Below are 19,616 nucleotides of genomic sequence, written 5' to 3' on the forward strand. Positions count from 1 at the left end.
ATGATGTAATCCAAGCCTAATCGGGTCACCTCATGGGGAGAGATTGGATTTCTAGGGTTGAACATGTTTATCGTAGTATTAGTTGTTTACTCATTTTAATAAACTTCTAGCACCAATCTCTCATGTGATTGAATGCTTGGTCAATGATATGTTCGAATGTCCTAACTCGATGATTTCGTTAAAGCATAATTTGAATGCTCCAAACTGAGAGTGCAGCCATCGTATGACATTCGAATACTTAATGCTGAAGTCGTCGTGTAAGAGTTAATTTGAATTATTTTAAAATTTAATTATCCTATAAAATTATGGAAGGCAGCTATTTTCAAAATTAGTGAAGATTATTATAATTTGCCAACCTTTTTCCTCTTCTAACCTCCTCTTCTACCCTCTTGATCTCCTTCCATCTCGTTTCTTCGATCCAAGGTTGACGTCATCAAGCTGACGCCAACCCCTTCCTTCTCGACTATTGATCCCCCTAGTTCAGTAGGCTGACTATCTTCTCCCCTTCCCTCAAACACTAGCTGTCGACTAGCTCGTCTCTCCTCATCTGTGATACCTTTCTTCTTTAGGGCGACCATATTCTTCACCTTCTTCCTTTCTAAATTACAAATCTAACTCGTGCTATTATTATCTCCATTATTTCTTTTGTTTTGATCCTCTAGATCTCACCATCTTCACCGATTTCACCACCTAATCGCCCGCCACCATTTCAATCGATTTCACCACCTAATTACCTATCACCATCTCCACCAAAACCTACCTTAGCTTGGTACACAACAATTAGTATCAGAGCTTGAGTATCTCTTGGGATCGGTACACATCATAATATCTATTCATCAACTTATTTTATATCAAATCAAATAATATTTATAATGATTTTATAAAAAGTAAAATATATTTCCCCATCAAAAATATATATTTTTTATTTATTTTTACTTTGTGTCACATCAAAAATAATTATTACATCCTTATTGCAGAATATAACTAAACATAACAATAACTATTCTTAGAATAAAGATCTCATTTGAGGAATAACAATTACTAACACATATTTTAGAATTGACCTTATTCTTAAAGCAATTGAGGCTAGAATAAATACCAATTTTAAAAGTATTCTAATTTTTAATACTGAAAGAAGAAAGTTAATATTAGTATAAGCTATCTTATAATTTAGTTGAATACTATTATAATGACTAATAATTATATTTAATGTGACATAAAATTAATATTAAAGTAATAAAAAAATAATAAATTTGTATTGAAAATTTGTGGCATTTTAAACCAAATAACTAAAATATAAGGATGTAAAGTAGTAATAGTAATTAGATGTTGTCTGGCCTATGAATAAAATAGTAAATTATTAAAAGTTCTATTGAATAAGAGGAGGGAGAATAATAAATTAATATTCTAGAAAAAACTAAATTATTATTTAGTTACTATACCGAGAATGAGAATTATACGCCAACCCAATAAAGAAGGGTCTGAACTATCATCATCGTCGGTTCCCCGTGAGCTTAATCATTCCCGGCGTCCGCGTCTCCATAGCAGGCGGTTTCGTCAAGGTTTATTACTTAATAAGACTATTTCTTTTCTTCGGGTGAACGCAGCAAAGTAAAAGAAGCCTAAAATTTTTGAGGTGGGTTAAGTATTTTGGTAATTTTTTAGGGTGACTTTACATATTTTGTATTAATGAAGACTTAATTTACAAATACTAAAAGAAAAGGGTGTAAACCACAAATCAGTGACAAAAAGAAGCGTTTACATACAAATTTCCCCCAGACAAATTCTTTTCAAAATCGCTGCCCTAATCCTTCTTCTCTCGACCGGTGCACGGGCGGCGGCGGCGGCGGCGGCTGACGACAGGCTCGGACGGTGCCGACGCTGGTAGCCTGGTACTATCTCTCTCCTCCTCATTCTCATTCATCCACTCTCACCCACCGGCCACCATTGCCATTCTCTCTTTCCCTCTCCCGTTCCCTTCTTTCTCTCTTTCCCTCTCCTCTGCACACAGCGTCCTCACCTAGCTCCACTGACGGCCTCACGCACTTCCACCTTTCTCTCCCTCTCCTCTGCTACCAGCCCACCGACTACGTCCTCCTCTCTTTCTGCAGTCTGCGTAAATATGCGCCTTTCAAAACACTGAGCCTAATAAGCTTACTATCTTCTTCCAGTGAGTTCCCTCGCATGGATCCTCCGCTGGCGACGGACAGTAAACACAAGTCGAGGAGGACGAAGGGAAAGAAGAGGTCCCGAAACTGTTCCTCCGAAACTCTCTCAAAAAAGGAGAGGCAATCACAGCTGTCATCCAACCTGAAGCGGAGAAAATGTGAATCGCAGAGCAAGCCGTCGAGCTTCCTCGAAAAGGTACGATGTGAAACCGGACATCCAACTAATTACTCACTTCTCTTCTTATATGGCATCTGTATAGTTTTCATGAGTGAGGAGCAATTCTTCATGCTGAGGGGTATAGCTTTAGGATGATAGATTACTTCGGAAATACTAAATCATTGTCTTTTGTAGGGTTATAGGACTTGAGTATGGATCCGTGAACATTGAATTTTTTGTCGTGTGAGATGTGGTTCGTTTGTAATTGGATTGTTCTTTATTCCATCTCGCCTTACACTTTTGCATTAATTGGTCATGTTTACTGGATAGTCAGGAGTTTCTGTATTCAATTGTTTTCCTTTTTCTTGTTGCTGGAATACTGGATATCTCGTTCGTGTACATCTTCTCTTCGTTTCGAAAGCCACTAGCAAGTTACATACAAAATTAGAAGCCATCAAATCTTTGATGATTCATTATACATTATTGAGTCGCCAAAACTCCTTGATAAGTATCCTACATCTGAACTGAACTTTTTTTTTTGGGTTAAAGAATCCTCAAGCAAAGGAGAAGATGAAGCAGAAGTGGCGTAAGAAGAACTTAGCTGAAAGTTTATACTTTATTGATTATAAGTCATCCAATTGTTAGGAGAGACCTCCATCCTATTATCTAATTAGAGATTGGAAGGAACTCCATTATGAACTCTAATATTTAACTTGATTAGGTTGAAAAAGACCTTATCCAATAAATACCATAAAACATAACAAGCCACTAAGCAATTAACCCAAAAACACCTTCAATCAAGCCTTAGTCAAGACCTAAAGTTGACTAAATGCGAGAAAACTTAAACCCTAACTACATTGATTCAATTAGGACATCATACCAGACTAACCAAGAGAATAATATACAAATTTGTTGGTTTCATTGCTCCGGTGTGAATATGTAGCTTGTAGACTTTCTGATTTATGGACCAAATTTATGCAAATTTCAAAAACCCAAAGTCTATCATATATATAATAAGAGGATATAAGCATAACATCATGTAAAAATCAAACAACTAGTCATTACAAGCAAAACAGATCACATTTGTAATCTCTTCAGTTGTTTAATCATTGTCTTTACCAAGGGTTTCCATTTTGCCCTATTCTTGTAGACATATGATGGCGTGTGCCCTGCCAATGAAGTATCACTACCTTCACTAGTGGAGTTATTTGTACCTCCAAGTGCCAAGAAAATCAGATGCTACTAGTGTCTAACAAGTATACAACCATCGCATGGTAATGGCTCAGATTATGGATAATCTTATCACTGTCCGCATGTTATTTTGATCAAGCTAGCACACTCATAACATTAGGAATACACAAAGTTATAGTCAACATATTTGACAATGGATATAATGATCACCACAATAGATAGCTTGTGCTCTTCTTGGAGGTATAAACTATAAAGAACAGCTAAATTTTACGATTATACTTATGCTTGGCCTAGCTTTGGAAGAAATAAAAGTTCTCCAAATGCCTGATAACAAAGTTAAGGCTTACTTTCTTCAAACCTACAACTTCAAATTATTGTTCATATTTCTACCAAAGAATCTCTTAATTGTTACAAATAATGGGTGTGAGGCCCCCGAGATTGTGTCTCGGAACCAATTTTTCTTCCTTTAGGTGATGTGCTAATAGGAACCATTTATTCTCTTTTATTTTGATCTCTACATCTATAAAAGGTCCCTACACTTCAGCCCACACATAAGCGACTCTTATTAGCAGTGAAATCTTTTTTCTTTGTTTGCTTCTTTGGTCTATTTTTTGTGATAAACCTTTCTTTTCATTAATCCTCTCCCTTCCATATATTTCCTGCAACACATGTTAATTTGGATATGTTGTGGTTGTATGCATAAAGAGTGATGAAGAAAACTAAAATGTTATGATCTGACTATGTGGGTTAAGTCAAGTTGAGTCGAGTATATTTATCTTTTAATTATTTTGTGATGTAAGCCTTTTAGGCAAGTTGAAATAAGTTATGATTGCTCTTAAGGCAAGTATAATTAAAGCAAGTCCAAATAAGTCATGACAGCCTTTAAGGGAAGTCTAGTTAAGTTAAGTAAGTCTTTAAGACAAGTTTAATTAAGTCATACAAACATTTAAGACAAGTTCTAATTTGAGTCGTGTTAGCTTTTAGAGCTAGTCCTAGTGGGACTCGTTGTAACCGACCTCTATATATAGAGGGGTTGGGATTCTCCGTTATTCATCCAAGAATCGAAGCATCTAAGCATTGAGAATTAATTGAGTTTACTTATTTTCTTCTTACCATATTTACTGTTTTATCGTAGTCGTTAGATCGTCTTTATTTTTCTAGGAATAGATCATAGCCGTAGACCTCCAACGCTTTCAAACCCTAGCCACCTTTTACCTCCAATAGCCATCCTATTTTACGACCATCCACCACCACTCTTGGCCGTCCGTCACCCTCCGACGACCGTCGTAACATCGGATATTTACTGTTCTGCTCTATTCTGATCTATCTCCACTGTTTTATTTTTAACTTTTCATTTCGACCTTCGATTTATGTGAAACTAGAGCCATTAGAACTCAAGGCTACCACCATCTAAATTTTCATAATTTTCTTACATCCAGATCTGGTTTGTAAAAATGGAAGTTTCCATTGCATGCTTAATAAGGGGTGACAATGTCATCTCCAAGCATTAATATAGCTTGTTGCTTATTAGGGGAATGACATGAATATTGATTGTATAAATAGAACAATCTATAGTACATAACCAATTAACATTGTCTTGCAAGACTCTAGTAAGGGTAGAGGTTGCAGGAAATGCAGGTTGTTTTGTTTCCTAGTATGATTGAAGTGGTAGTAATTTCAAGATGTTCGAATGGAGTTTTTATGTTATAGATGTGACTTGGAGAAAGAAAAAGACAACCTTAGTATTTTGGAACTTACATGAACAAAACGTCTCTAAATTGAGGAACAATGATTTGAAACTAAGGAGAAATCTTTTGCAAATTAACATGAAACAAAGAGAAATCTTTTGTGACTGCTATAGTCTTGGAAAACGTTTATACGAGGAGGAAAAAGGTGAGATTATCAGTAATTGCTATCTAGAGGGGATGATGGTGTTCTAATATTTCTTTTCCAACTTACTATTGCCTACTAGTGTCCTTCTCTACATATTTGAGTTAGGAAAATTTATCGAGATGGCTCGAGCTCAGCTTGAGTTTAGCTCATTTAAGCTCGATCAAGCTCAGCTCAGAAGTGAGTTGATCAAACTTGATTTGTAGAACAGACGCGAAATTAATCTCAATCGGAGCTTGATCATGAGTCGACTTGGTCAGGCTCAACTTGATAAGGCTCAAAATTAATAATATAGTATATTATACATATGACTATAATGAATCTTTAGATCAAGATATAAAGACTCAGAATATTACTATATTAGTTCTTATACCTTCACATTGAATCATGCCTTATTTCAAGCTTGATTAAATTCTGAATCAAGCTTGATTCAATTCAAGCTCGGTCAAGCTCAATTTAGGCTTAAAATTGCTTATTGACTGGCTCATTTTGGCTCGAGTTTAAAATTAGCTCGAATTGGAATTTATTTCAATTCAAACTTGATTCTATAATTAGGCTCAAAATTAATTTCAATTCAAGCTTGATCAGAGCTCGACTCTATTACACCCCTAATTTGAGTGTGGTCATTCTAGTAGAATGCATTTTCCCTTGTAACTCCTTTAATTTTAGTAGTTTGACAAATTATATTGTTTTGCCATATACTCTAAGGCCTTGTTTGCTTTGAGTTCAGCCCCCCTTGAATCCTAAACCTGGTACAGTAACCAAATATTTTTTAATTTTTTTTATATCTAATGATATCTAATGAAGAAATGAGACTAATAAATTAAGTTCGGGGCTTAAGCCTCAAACCAAAAAGGCCTAAGAGTCTAAGTCTTAGATATTTCCTTTTGACATTAATGTTCTTGGTTTCTCACTATCTCTTGATTATTGTATTATTTTATTTTTTGTCTTAATGCTATTCAATAATGTGTAGATGCGAGCAAGGTTATCTGGAGGCCATTTTCGAATGATAAACGAGAAATTGTACACATGCAGGTATAGTTTTCCTCATCCACTTATCTCTTGCTGCTTTTCTGTTGTAAGATGTGTCACAAAATTTTCCCCTTGCAAAAGATATAGAGAACGCCAGATATTTGTGAAGCCAGGTCTGACAACAATTTACTGAATAACTCTGCTTATTTCAAAGCAGTTTGGAGCCTTGCAAAGTTATTTTCAACTTAAGAACAACTGCACAGATATATATATATATATATTTAGGCATATGTTGAACCTAAAACAGCAAAATAGAGTTAGTGGTTCTATTTTATTGACAACGTAGGTGTTATATAGTATCCTATTTGCATGGAAATTTGGGTTCTTGTCGTTATAAGATCTCATGATAAATTTGGGTTCTTGTTGTTGCCTGATAAATTATTAAATGGGCAAGGCTGTAATAGTTGTTTGAAAGTAACCCTGTTTCTGACTTTTGGCCATTATTATAGCCCTCTATAGTATATATGCAGCAGAAAAGAAGTTTCTTAGTTCCAATTATTTTGCTATTTCATCTCCTGATGCTATTTTTATCAGTGGAGAGGAGGCTTTTGACTACTTCAAGGATGATCCAGAACTATTTAATGTGGTACACTTCTTTCCCTGAGATTCTATTTTTTCTTCTGGAAAATTTGCCTTCCCGAAATTCTCATTTTTCTGACTACTTATTTCATTTAATAAATAATATTTTTATATTGATATCCTCAATGTTAAATGGCATTTTGGTCCGTTAATTACACATATCATCAATTATCTTCCAGAAACACCATCTTTTTCACTTTTTCGTATCATGTCAAAGGTAATAATTATATTCTTAGCCTAGTTCGCAATTAAACACCTCATTTTCTTAGACTAGTTTGACCTACCTATAATAAGACTAAGAAATGAGTTTAGCTAGTTGCATTCTACTACTAGACTTGAACCAAATAGAGCCTTTATTTTCAGAATTTGCCTGTCATATATAAAGAGGTAAAGAGATAACGCTAACTCATAATCTAAACTTTTATCAAATATGCCATTATGAGTAGTGGTAAATATGTACAAAATTAAATTAGCTCCATAGTCGGTGTGGGAACTAAATGTAGAACTATTGCGATGAAAGAAGTGATAGTGGCAGTGGTGGGGATCTGATCCCATATCACACGTGAGGCTACAAGAAGGCCTACCACTGGGAACAAGAAATTTTGAATGCAAAGGTTTTATAATAGTAATACATAACACACACACAAAATCATCATATACGAGCTGATTCGGGCTGAGCTCGAGCGAGTATTTTTTTGAGCTCAAGCTCAGGTTGTTTAAAGCTCAATCCAATCTCAATCTGAGCTTGAGTGACTTGCGAGCCTGCAAGCTAGATTGACACCCCAAGTCTAATCTTTAATCAAACTAGGACCTTTTGACTTGAAAAATCATCCAAATCTTGATAAAGACTATTTGTAAAACAAATTAACAACCAAATCTCTTATATATTAGGAGTTTCCACGAAATAAGATATTCTAGAAATAAACCTAGTCACCTAATCTAATCTATGAATTTCCAGAATTTTATGATGTTTTCATGAAATTTTCTTCTAATTGCTAGATTCTTTTGTCATTTTAAAAAAAAAAATTAATAAAAAAATACAAACCAACAAAAGTGACACTCATCCGAACTGCCAATATTGATCGAAACTCCAAAATGCTTATTACTTTTAGGGACTGAAAATTCAAACCATAATCTAGACTGAAACTGATCCATTTTGATTGGAATGTTTAGTTTTGCCAGGAACTGAAATCAAAGCACCAAAGCAATGATTCTAAGAGTATTGAATGTATAAGGTGGAAGTTATGATCTCATAGCCCTTGAAACATGTCATGACGGAAAAACAATTGCTTCCTTTTGCCCCTGAATATTGAATTCTGAACCATTGTGAGACCATCCTCTAGAAGAATTTGTAGACCTCTGAACTGCTTAGAGGATAGATTCCAAATTTAGGTCATTGTCAAAACTGCCTACAGATTTTCCTGTCAGGGTATCTAAGATCTTCAGCATAATGACTCATTCTCATGTTACGTAATTAGTCTCCAGACGCACTCACACATCATAGTTGGTTAATTACTTTTAACATGTCTTTGGTGTCACTCTTAGCAAGAAAGTTTACCAACTAGGCAACCTGCAATTATTACCTTGGTGAATCATTCTCTCCTATAAAATGCCCAAGAATTGCTATCTTTTCAGATTCATGTCTTTTGATTTCTCTGGTTGCGATGAATCTAATGCTAATTTTCTTGTCGATTCTTGGTTTCCTGGTAGTGATTAAGTCTATTGATATGTTAGTCCATCTGTTAAACTTAAGTGTTCTAGTTTGGTTACCTGTTGTTCATCATAAGTTTTGTCTCACATCTTATTCTTTACCCATTAGTATCATACAGGATACCAAGAACAGATGTCACATTGGCCAGAGCAACCTGTTAATATAATTGTTGATTGGTTGAAGAGTCACAGTTCTTCCTTGACAGTTGCTGATTTTGGCTGTGGTGAGGATGACAAGGGATTCTAAGTTTCTGCCGTATGCTTGGACCATAATTTGTTTATTTAAAACATTGAATTGTAAAACTAGATTTATATGCTATTAAGCTCTTCTTAAGGAATTGCTTGCTAATTATGCCATAATTGCAGGAAATGCAAAACTAGCGAGAAATGTGAAGAATAAAGTCTTCTCCATTGATCTTGTTTCAACTATCCCATCAGTAATTTCTTGTGACATGTCTAATGTATGTATTACCATTTATAAATTCTTAGGTCATTTCATAATTCAATGATGAAATATTTTCTCTGGTATAAATCCTTGTTCTTCTTTGGCAATGTTAGCTTCTGAGGAAGTAGTAATGGTTCAGTTTCATCTGTGCTACTCTTTCTTACTTTCTGAATGTGTCTTGCTCATCTGTAAATTCTAACCTTGGCATAAGCCAATGGCCGACACTTCTCACATAGATTTGCCATTATAACATTATCTGCCTATATCTACTTACACTTTTGAAAACAGCCGCACAGACTGCATATCCAGCTGCATAGGCGGTGGAAGTGCGTCAACCGTCCTGCATATGCAATATGCAGTCGGACTGCATATGGGCTTCATGTGCGGAGTCGCATATGCATAAGCAACCATATGTTGACTGCATATGCCCACAAGAAAGTTCATCTACTTATTGACTTGTTTTTAGAGGCTATAAAAATACAATAAGTAAAAAATTTTAGGTATTCTATTGTTCCCACAATTGTTGGCACGTAATACAAGAGAAACTAACCAGATTTCCGAAAGAGGTTGTGGTAGTCGCCGTGGCAGTCTCTATGGAGGATTTGCCATCTAACTACTATGCTTTAGCCATAGCCGCCTAGAAAGGCATCGTCGACTGAAGTGGCCGTATTGGCGGATAGTGGCTCGCATAGGTGTGCCAAGTAGCAATACTATATCAGCTTTCATGACATACTTTTCTTTTGACTACTGCAAATAATAAATTTTCAAATATCCTATGCATTTATATGACTATTAATCATTTGTATACATTGTCTCTTATCATAATTTCTTTCATCTGAGGTGATAAAATGATTGTACCTGGCATACTGTTAATACCTTAAAAAACTGACACATTACTGAGGTTTCCTTATTTTATTATTATTAAAAGAGACAATGTCAATATAGTTTGTCATTAGGAAAAGAAAATTTTAATCATTTATATCATGGATATCAATATATTGAACTACTATATTTGTCTATCATCTTCATTTTTAAGTGGTCAGATATATCACAGTATAAAGTTCCAGTTTTGATTTTGGTTTCACTATTAAATTGTTTTGGTTGATTTTGGCCATTTTAGTTAGTTTCCGCAATTGAAGTTCTAGTTTTGGTATGACAGTTTCTGACCTCTTTATTAATGAAAGTTCAAAAATTTGAAAATTCTAAAATCTAAACAATAGCAACAATCTGGGAGAACATGAGAAAAAAATTAAGAACAATAGGAAATTTTTTTGAAGGCCCACATAATATTATGAAACTTATAAAAAATTGGGCCATAGTAGAACGGATCGCATCCATGTCGACTCCAACCTAAGGTTTTGTAAATCTACCTGTTTATCTTATTTTTCAATGCATGGCACAAGATCTATAGGCATTTAAGGAATATGGTTGACACTGGGCTAGATACAACCTTGAAATCTGAAACTGGGTAGTTCTAGATTGGATCAGACTGAAATGTAGAAGGCTTCAGACGAAACTTCGACCATACTTAAATTCTTGAAAGAAACATCTGTGCGGGAAGAGTTCTAGTTTTAGAAAAGATAGAAAGAAATAGTCCAGACATGGTTCAGGATACAACATTTCTCTCCTGCATGTTGGCATGAGTATCTCTCCTATATGAGGACTGCATTACATTTTGTAGGTACTCTGAGTGTTGATGCACTAATTAAAAGAATAATGAAGCTAATATTTTTAAGGATATAATATTCCTATATTAAAGAATGAAGATACTCAGATGAAGTTCCATGGTGTATATTATTTGCAGATGATATTGTTCTAATTGGTAAATCTAGGTTAAGACTAAGCTAGAAGTGTGGAGAAGATTCCTAGAATCTAAAGGTTTTGGAATAAGTAGATCTAAGATTGAGTATATGGAATGCAATTTTTGTTAGTTTGCAAGGACAAGATGGTGAAAAAATGATACACAATGGACAAGTACCTAAGAGAGAAGTTTTACTTTATATAGGATGTATGGTTAAAGAAGAGGGGATACTAATTATTTGTATGATGGTTAAAATGGAGAAACACCTCTAGTTTGTTGCTGCAATCTGTCATGTAACCCTGAAGTTGAAACTAGCCTTGCTTTTTGGATAGAATGTTGTGCAACCAGGAAAAGTGTAGCTGACATGATGATGTTGAGTGGATGAGTGTGGTTCAATAAAAGATAGGATAAGAAATGAGTGTATCTGAAAGAAATTAGGGGTAGCAGCTATAGCTGATTAGGAATGCGAGAATTGATTCAGATGGTTGGGCATGTTCATAGGAAACCATCAAATGCATGGGTAAGGAGTTGCCTGCTTATTGGGATAGAGGGAGGGCGCCTTAAGAGGGATACAGTGACAAAAATAATGTCAAGGAAGTAGTAAGAAAGGCGATGATAGTACTCAATTTGACAGAGAACCTTACATTAAATAGAGCTGGAGGAGGAAATGTATCTGTGTAGCCAACCACAAATAGTTGGGATTGACAGTTTGACACCCTCTTGTTGTTGTATTAAGGAATGGAGAAACTAAGCTTTTCTATCATATAAATGTCCTACTTTTACTTGCCCCTAGTTAGAACTTCAAAGTTAAGATCCCACTTACAAATTGATAGATATTGATTAACTTTTGGTATATTGATAAACTTTTGGATATTCTCTTTGCAGACCCCATTGGAGTCATCATCTGTAGATGTTGCTGTCTTTTGTCTTTCACTAATGGGAATCAACTACCCAAGTTACTTACAAGAAGCCAACAGAGTGCTCAAGCCATGGTTTTTTTCTAATGCTCAATTGATGAAAATGATGATTTTTGTAGTATGATTTTTAATGACCAATAATGTCCATGCAGTGGTTGGCTTTTGATTGCTGAAGTTCGGAGCAGGTTTGATCCCAATAATGGAGGTGCTGACCCAGATAAATTTTCTGAATCTGTCCGAAAGCTTGGTTTTACTTTAGCTTCAAAGGTTTGTTTTGCCCATTTGACATTCTTTTTGCTATGGATTACAGAAAAACCTAGTCAACCGTAGCCAGTGAACACTTAATAGACCTACATATAGTGCAGAAATGATCCGAGGGTGTCTAGAGTTGCCAGTTATTCAGGTCTTATGCTTTGCAAACCTACCAGAAACTTATATTTTCCGCAGAGGGATCATGAGTAGGGGATGTCAACGAGCTGAGCTTGAGTAAGCTGAGGTTAGCTCGGCTTGGCTTGAAATGGCAAATGTTACTTGGCTCGAGCTTGAGATGAGTCGGCTAATGTGGGCTCGAACTCAGCTCGCCCAAGTATCGAGCTGGCTCAATTTTTCAAAATTTTCTTTTATAATAGTTACTTCATAACTACAATATTTATACCTTTTACGAATTGGGTATATATAAAGACTATTCTCATTTCTTAGTTTCCAAATGTGGGATTAAATTTGATCTAACTAACTTAAACAATTAATTTTTTTTTTACATTGTAAAACCTAAGAACCAAACCTAGGTGATTTCATTTGAGGTTGAAGAACATAACCAACTATTCCACAACAAACTAATATATATTATTGAGCAACTTCAAGTTTAGCTCGAGCAAGCTAAGTCTAGCTTCGCTTGGCTTATTTAGAACTTTAGCCAAGCTCACAATCCTCACAAGCCAACGACCTATTTTGACATGAAACTGTAGATAGCTTGCCAAAATGTACTGCACACCAGCAAAACATACATAGATCTTGGACTATTTTCACTAATTATGTCATGGAATCTTTAATTTGAACATCTTAAATCACAAAAGTATATCTTAAATCAATGTATGGTAGTATAGCAAAGAAGAAAATGAGGCAGAAAATCATTAAAATTTATGATCTCATCCTATGGAAGGTAATAGACACACAGTAAGTGCACCTAGGAAAATTTAGATGGTTTGTACTTTTCCGGCACACTATACTACTGTTGTGATATGTAGATTATATAAGGTTAAAAAAGTTTGAATAAAAGAAAAATATAAATTTCAATTTCCATAACAAGTGAGATAATATTACAAGAGAGCCTCTAATCTTATCACCATTGCTCCTACATGCCACTAGCATGCATTTAATATATTTTTAATAAAATTTTTAGGTTATTTAGAGATATTTTTGGATCTTCGGTATGTCAATTTTTAATTTTTGGTTTAAATATGTATTAAAATTTAAAATATTTTTTTTATAGATTATTTTTGTAAATGATTTATTTTATTAAAGATAAAACAATAGTTAAATATAAATATTATTTAACACATAATATGATTGAATATATTTAAATAAAAAAAAATTAATGATTAAACACGTCATAATATAATTGACCACATGATAATATTCAATACAAAATATTAATTGATAATAGTTTAATAATTAAAATTAATATCTAGTTGAACGTAGAATGATGGAGAGAACCAAAGATTTCATTTGCTAGTAAAAAATATCGCAACGCGTTAAATACTGTTGATAATCTTTAAAACTCATCCATTGATAGTCCAATTTGTTACGTCTCACATGGTCTTCATATAAATATGAATTTTTAAATTCTTCTATGATACAATATAAATATTAAATATACAAAGAAACTACCGACATCAACATAGACACATCATAAACATATGTAGATTATAGATATATAGTATAATAAGAGTATTGTGAATGGATGGAAATAAGAAAAAAGAAACAAATAAATAAGATTGGATAACAAAACATGAGTTAATATTTGATTTGATTAAATATTAGGTATGAATTGTCATTTCTAAATAATTAAAGTTGATAGATGATTATTGATAAAAATAATAAGTTAAAAAATAGGCTTCACATATCATATTATATTTATTCAGAAAATGATTAAAGTTGATTTAATGATGATTAATGGAAATAGGAAAATTGAAAAAAAAATAGTTCCACGTGTCATATCATGTTTGTTCAAAAAATAATTAAAGTTGAATTGAAAATTGATGAAAATAGGATCGACATAGAGTAACGGTTTGGCACGGCGGTGTGCTGCTGGCACATCCCGCGCCACCACTAGCATGGGGCCATCCTTATTTTCACATGCCTAGGCAATGCACCTAGCCATATAGGTTGCCATATCTGATTACATTGCTTTTACTACACTGTAAGTTCTTGTCATTAAGTAACCTTTTAAATCTATGTTCTCTAATTTGGTGCCTGATTGCAACTTTCTCCTTTTGCAGGACATTACAAATAAAATGTTTGTTCTATTTTACTTCAAGAAAAAGGTATATTGACAATCTGTCCTCTCTTTCTTTTTCTTTTTTTGGGATGATTTTTCCATTTTGGAATAACGACATCAATCTGGTGAGGAGGCCATAGGTCAATTGTGGGATGACTTTACTAAGACCTGAGGCTTATGCTGATCTTCAGATAATTTACGTTTGCAGGAAAAAGCTTCAGTAGGGACAAACATTGAGTGGCCAGGGTTGAAACCTTGCATGTATAAACGTCGCTGAAACCTGTTCCTACTTCTCATAGATGTTGATTGCAGCATATCTCCTTTTGTAGTTTTTCATAGTCCTTTTCTGTATCTGTAGGATAGATAAATTTGTTAGGGATGTTGGCTATTAATGTACAAGTTTATACAGAATCAATATGTATCAGAGATATCATCTTTATTAGAGTGTTGTGGTTCCTTGATAAATTTATTGAATTGTAAGAAATTATTAGCTACTGGAGTGGAAAATGAAGAAAGAGAAAATGTTTGCTTTAGAGGATAAAAACATTCCCAACTTGGCAGGGAAATTCTGAGTTGAAGAAATCCTTGGGGGTTATATCGTGCTCATGTTGCATATTATGATATTTGGGTCCTTCATAATTTCCATCAGGGTTTGTGATGTCAAACAAACTTTTCAAACCTTTCAAGCCATAAACTCATTAGTGCTAAGTTTTGAGTTATGGTGGTTTGGTTTCACTCAAATCAGGTGGTTTGCTTCATGTTGCATATTATGTTATTTGGGTCCTCAAAAATTTCCATCAGGGTTTATGATATCAAACAAACCTTTCAAACCATAAACTCATTAATGTTAAGTTTTTGAGTTATATTGGTTTGGGTTTAGTATGAAACATGTATAAGAGGGCTTATGTGACTCAAATATGTGAGTGGGTTGGTACTTGTAGGCAAGAAAGGTTTTTTTTTTCTTGTTATCTCTTGTTGGTGTAGAAAATAAAGAGATTTGGAAATTTGCTCTCTAAAATCTCTTCTTGCTAGTCCAATGTCTTCGAGTTTGGTCCCGGGGGGGGAGTGGGGGGTGGGGGTGACTGAGACTCTCCGGAAGTGGGATTTGCTCAAGGGAATGTAAAGTAAGAGATTTTCTATTGAATTTATTCATACTTTCTTTCTTTAATTGATCTCTTGTACGAGTATGTATATAATATGGAGATATTTTATGAGTGCATGATATCGTATTCTCTGTTCTTATTCTTTTATATAAATTCAGGAAATGCATAATCTATTAAAGTACTCGATAATTGTATGATTTGTTTATTTTGAAAAAAATTATGAAATCATATCAGTAAAACTGTTGATAGAAAGTGATGCTAGGGTAGGGGGTGCTTAGGGGTAGTTATGATTGTTGATATGTAATCCCATGGCCTACTCCGAGGTTAGTAGTCTAATGCACAAAATATATTTAGACAAACATCATTTACTAGTGTATATATGGTGAGTTATCTCCATATAATTTTGTTTAACTACAATGGTACTCGAGCTAAATGATGATTATGTATATAGTAGAGTATGATTTGAGCATTTAGGCTTTGGGCATCGTTGAGTCATAGGTAGGATAGTGAGACCAGTACTGGGTGTGGGCCGTGTATAATGGTCTAGCATGATTATCGACATTTAGAGTTGAGATTAATGGTCGAGATATTAAAAAAGTGTATTGATTTTATTTTTCTTATTACACATGATTATCGAGATTATCATATATTATATACTATTATATTTAGTACTGTTATAACATGGTTGTATAATATATTATTTAGGTCATATTTATATATTATTCATGACATAATATTTTTTTCTTATGTATTAATAAATACATGATTTACTATCTACTTGCATTCTTGACTTTAGGTAATATCTATTTCATGACTCCTTTTTTCTTTATAGAATTTCAGATGTAGAGCTACTAGCAATCAAATAGTACTCTAGATGAGTGGGAGGTGATATTGTATATATTTTGTTCAATTGTATTAGAATTGACATTAGTATATAGTATTTTTATGTCACTTGTAGGACATAGAGATACTCGTGTAAATACACTGGCAATGTTATTCTAGAAATATATGTACATAAATCTTTTGTAGATATGTATGAGAGTATAGCTCTTGGTGGTTTATTATGGCTAGTGTGAGCTTTACCGGATCCTGTAGTAGTTTTTTTTTCTTTTTGAAGAACAGTCCGTAGACTAGATAATTTCATTCAAACCCAAGTTGCTGCTTACATCCATGGGCGGTTCAGCCTAGATTTTACAAGGTGTACTAGGGTGCATCAAACTGGCTAACAGGTGAGCAAGCTTATTGTTTCTCCTACTAGTGTAGTAGACTTTAACATGGGGTAAACTAGATACCCAACTCATGCATTCTTGGATGACCCGAAAGATCGTCCAATGCGTACTAGATAAACTGTTTTTGCCATCGTTAGCCGTCTTAACCACTAGTTGTGAGTCGCTGAATTAACTCACCTTCTAAATCCTTCTCTTTCCTAGTTTTAAAAATTTATATAGCTCGCTAGAATATCTGTGACAGATCATACATTTTTACAACATAAAAAATAAGTAGAAGATAGAAGAGCCCAAATTCTAAATGAACAAATTGAAACTCGAAAAGAATCCTTCTGATTCTCAAAGAATGAGGGGCAAAGGGATTGATATTGAGAAATATTTCTTATTATAAGATTGTGATTTGATTCGCATATGTTTGGTAAAAAGAATAATCTTCTCCTTTGATTATTAATCGAAAGTAATCAATTGGAACATGAAAACGTGATTGAACCGGTCTTAGTTACTCTTTGGGACAGAGTGGAAGAAGGGAAGAGATTCGCAAACGAAGAAAATGATCCAATTACTTCGAAAGAATTGAATGAGTATCTTCAAAGATATCGACAAATATATCGTAGTTGTCTGAAGGAAATATGTACTTCAAATCGATTTCAAACTGACATAGAGGGATTCATATTATTTTAAATCTAACAAACTGTATTGTTTGATTATACTTCTATAAACAATACAACCATCCTCATAGTACAAAAATCTCTTCTTATGGTCAAAAATAATAGCACCATTATAGTAAAATAAAATCCTCACATTATGGTTAGATAAATTTCCATTCTTATGAATATAATGAATGAATAAGGGTGAGACAAGATGATGAAGATAAATTCCCAAATGCACAAATTAGAAGACGAAGAAGAAGAAGAAGAAAGAAGAAGATAAAGCAGCTCAATTCGTTACTACAACGTCTAATCATATTACCTTTACGTAAAAAATATTGCTTTCACTATCTGCAGCATTTAGTGAGATACTTAAATACAAAAAGGGCAAAGTTGAAAGAAAAATAAGAAAAAAGCATCAAGTACAAAGGAAATCGAAAATGACAATACCTCACTAAATAAAAAACCAAGTGGGTTTTCAGTGCAAATAACTCAAAGTATGAGGATAAATTGCACTAAAAATACACTTGGTTTTTGTTTTGTCATTTAGATCAATTTTAATTTTTCCTCACAAGTGGAGCTCTTTCTTATTTCTCTTCCAAGTTTGGCCTTCTACTATGATGGGATGGGTGAGACAGTCTAAGCATTAGGGGTGGCAAAATTTGACCCGACCTGATAACCCAACACGATAACCTGACTCTTAATCGGGTTTGAGTTTAATCTAATCGGGTTTGGGCCGTAAACGAGTCAACTTGCCTAACCCGTTTAATAATCGGGTCGTGTTCGGTTTTATACTACTGACCCGTTTTGACCCGTTTATAATAAATAAATAAATAAATATATATATATATATATATATATATATATATATATATATATATATATATACTAAAACCCTAAATCTAATTATGTCTACCTTAACACATTGCCTCTCCACTCTCCACTCCTCTCCAGCCGCCTCAACGAAAGGGGGAAAAAAATTCACCTGCCTCCATCTATTGCCTTCTCCTTCTCCTCTATTTGCCGCCTCCACCTTTGCCTCCGCATTCGCCTTCGTCTGTCACCTCCATTTGCTGCCTTCGCCTCTGCCTGTCTCATCCTCCCGCTTCGCCTACGCCTCTATCCTCTGCTCCCTTCCATGGACAACAACAACCTCTCCCCTCCTCTCTCCTTCTCCCGATGCAAGCCTTTCGTCGTGGTCTTCTCCTTCGACCGCAACTAGCAGCCAACCTGATCGTCATCAGCGGTGCTTGCTACATTGGTGGTCTAGTTGAGATGTGTTGCTTCGTGTTTTCCAGATGTGTCTCCTCTTTTATGCTTAACAATTTGGCATTTTGGCTTGAGATTATTACAACGAGGTAGCAACATTTGTTCATGTATTCCCAATAGTTCCTCACTTCCTTGGTTAGAAATTAGTGTGGGCTGCCATATTGCTTTAACATGTATCTACAATTTGTTCGTTGTTATTACTATGCTATTGTATTACGCTATGTAGCTTGTACAATAACATCTGGTTCTAACATTTTTATGTTCTGCTTTCTAAATCTCATAATTTTATTTTTGGAAGGGAGACATCCTTGATCATGATTGACAATATTTCCTCTAAAATAGCTAAACATGTTGAAGCTGCTGTTGAAGCCATCAATACATTACTAGCGGGAAGCAAAAACCTTGCATTTTGATACAATAGAAAGAACTCAAAGCGCAGGCGGTTCTTGGAACATACATCGAACTCCATATTAGCTGGAACCTTTAGTACTTCTAGTGCACCAAAGCCTACTGCAACTTTAATTGCTAAAGAAATTGTTATTAAGGATGAAAGAAGGAAGTCGATTGTTGAACATTGATTGCTTTAATTACTGCAGTGTTATGTTTGAATGAGTTTTGAGATGATAATAGGTTAATTTTTTGTTTAACACATTATTTATACAGAATAAATTAATAAATTTTAAATTTTAAATTTTAAATTTTATACAAGGTAATTGGGTTGGTAGTTAGGTTAGACGGATCGTGTTATTCGGTTATGTTAACATGACCTATTTATTAAACGAGTTAGACGGGTTGTGTTACCATGTCGTGTTAACACGACCCATTTATTAAAGGGGTTAGACGGGTCGTGTAGTATTTACCCATTTAATAATCGGGTCGTGTTCTTGCTATGGTAAAGTTGACCCGACCCGAACCTGCTTAACCTAACCCGATTGCCACCCTTACTAAGCATTTGCAATTAATGAGTTTAAATACAAAATTAGT

The 19,616-nt window shown here is 34.3% G+C and overlaps 1 protein-coding gene across 1 annotated transcript; it reads left to right on the forward strand.

Moving 5' to 3' along the window:
- The first annotated feature begins 1,732 nt into the window (after nucleotides 1–1,732).
- On the forward strand, nucleotides 1,733–14,940 carry LOC140766496 (ribosomal RNA-processing protein 8). Its single transcript, XM_073105876.1, has 10 exons — nucleotides 1,733–1,892; nucleotides 2,172–2,364; nucleotides 6,380–6,441; nucleotides 6,973–7,024; nucleotides 8,837–8,951; nucleotides 9,094–9,188; nucleotides 11,859–11,965; nucleotides 12,043–12,157; nucleotides 14,389–14,433; nucleotides 14,596–14,940. Exons 2-10 carry the CDS (start codon nucleotides 2,185–2,187, stop codon nucleotides 14,662–14,664), a joined length of 840 nt encoding a protein of 279 aa, XP_072961977.1. The 5' UTR covers nucleotides 1,733–1,892; nucleotides 2,172–2,184; the 3' UTR covers nucleotides 14,665–14,940.
- Nucleotides 14,941–19,616: the final 4,676 nt, after the last annotated feature.

Source organism: Typha angustifolia, chromosome 1 (assembly GCF_048772165.1).
Source record: "Typha angustifolia cultivar Huaian chromosome 1, ASM4877216v1, whole genome shotgun sequence".
NCBI classification, from domain to species: domain Eukaryota; kingdom Viridiplantae; phylum Streptophyta; class Magnoliopsida; order Poales; family Typhaceae; genus Typha; species Typha angustifolia.

Bases quoted from the DNA above. Each gene is read 5' to 3' on its own strand.
- LOC140766496 (XM_073105876.1), top strand. From the start codon at position 2,185: ATGGATCCTCCGCTGGCGACGGACAGTAAACACAAGTCGAGGAGGACG. The intron at 9,189-11,858 runs GTATGTATTACC...TTCTCTTTGCAG, and splicing joins TTTCTTGTGACATGTCTAAT to ACCCCATTGGAGTCATCATC. The intron at 14,434-14,595 runs GTATATTGACAA...TTACGTTTGCAG, and splicing joins TATTTTACTTCAAGAAAAAG to GAAAAAGCTTCAGTAGGGAC.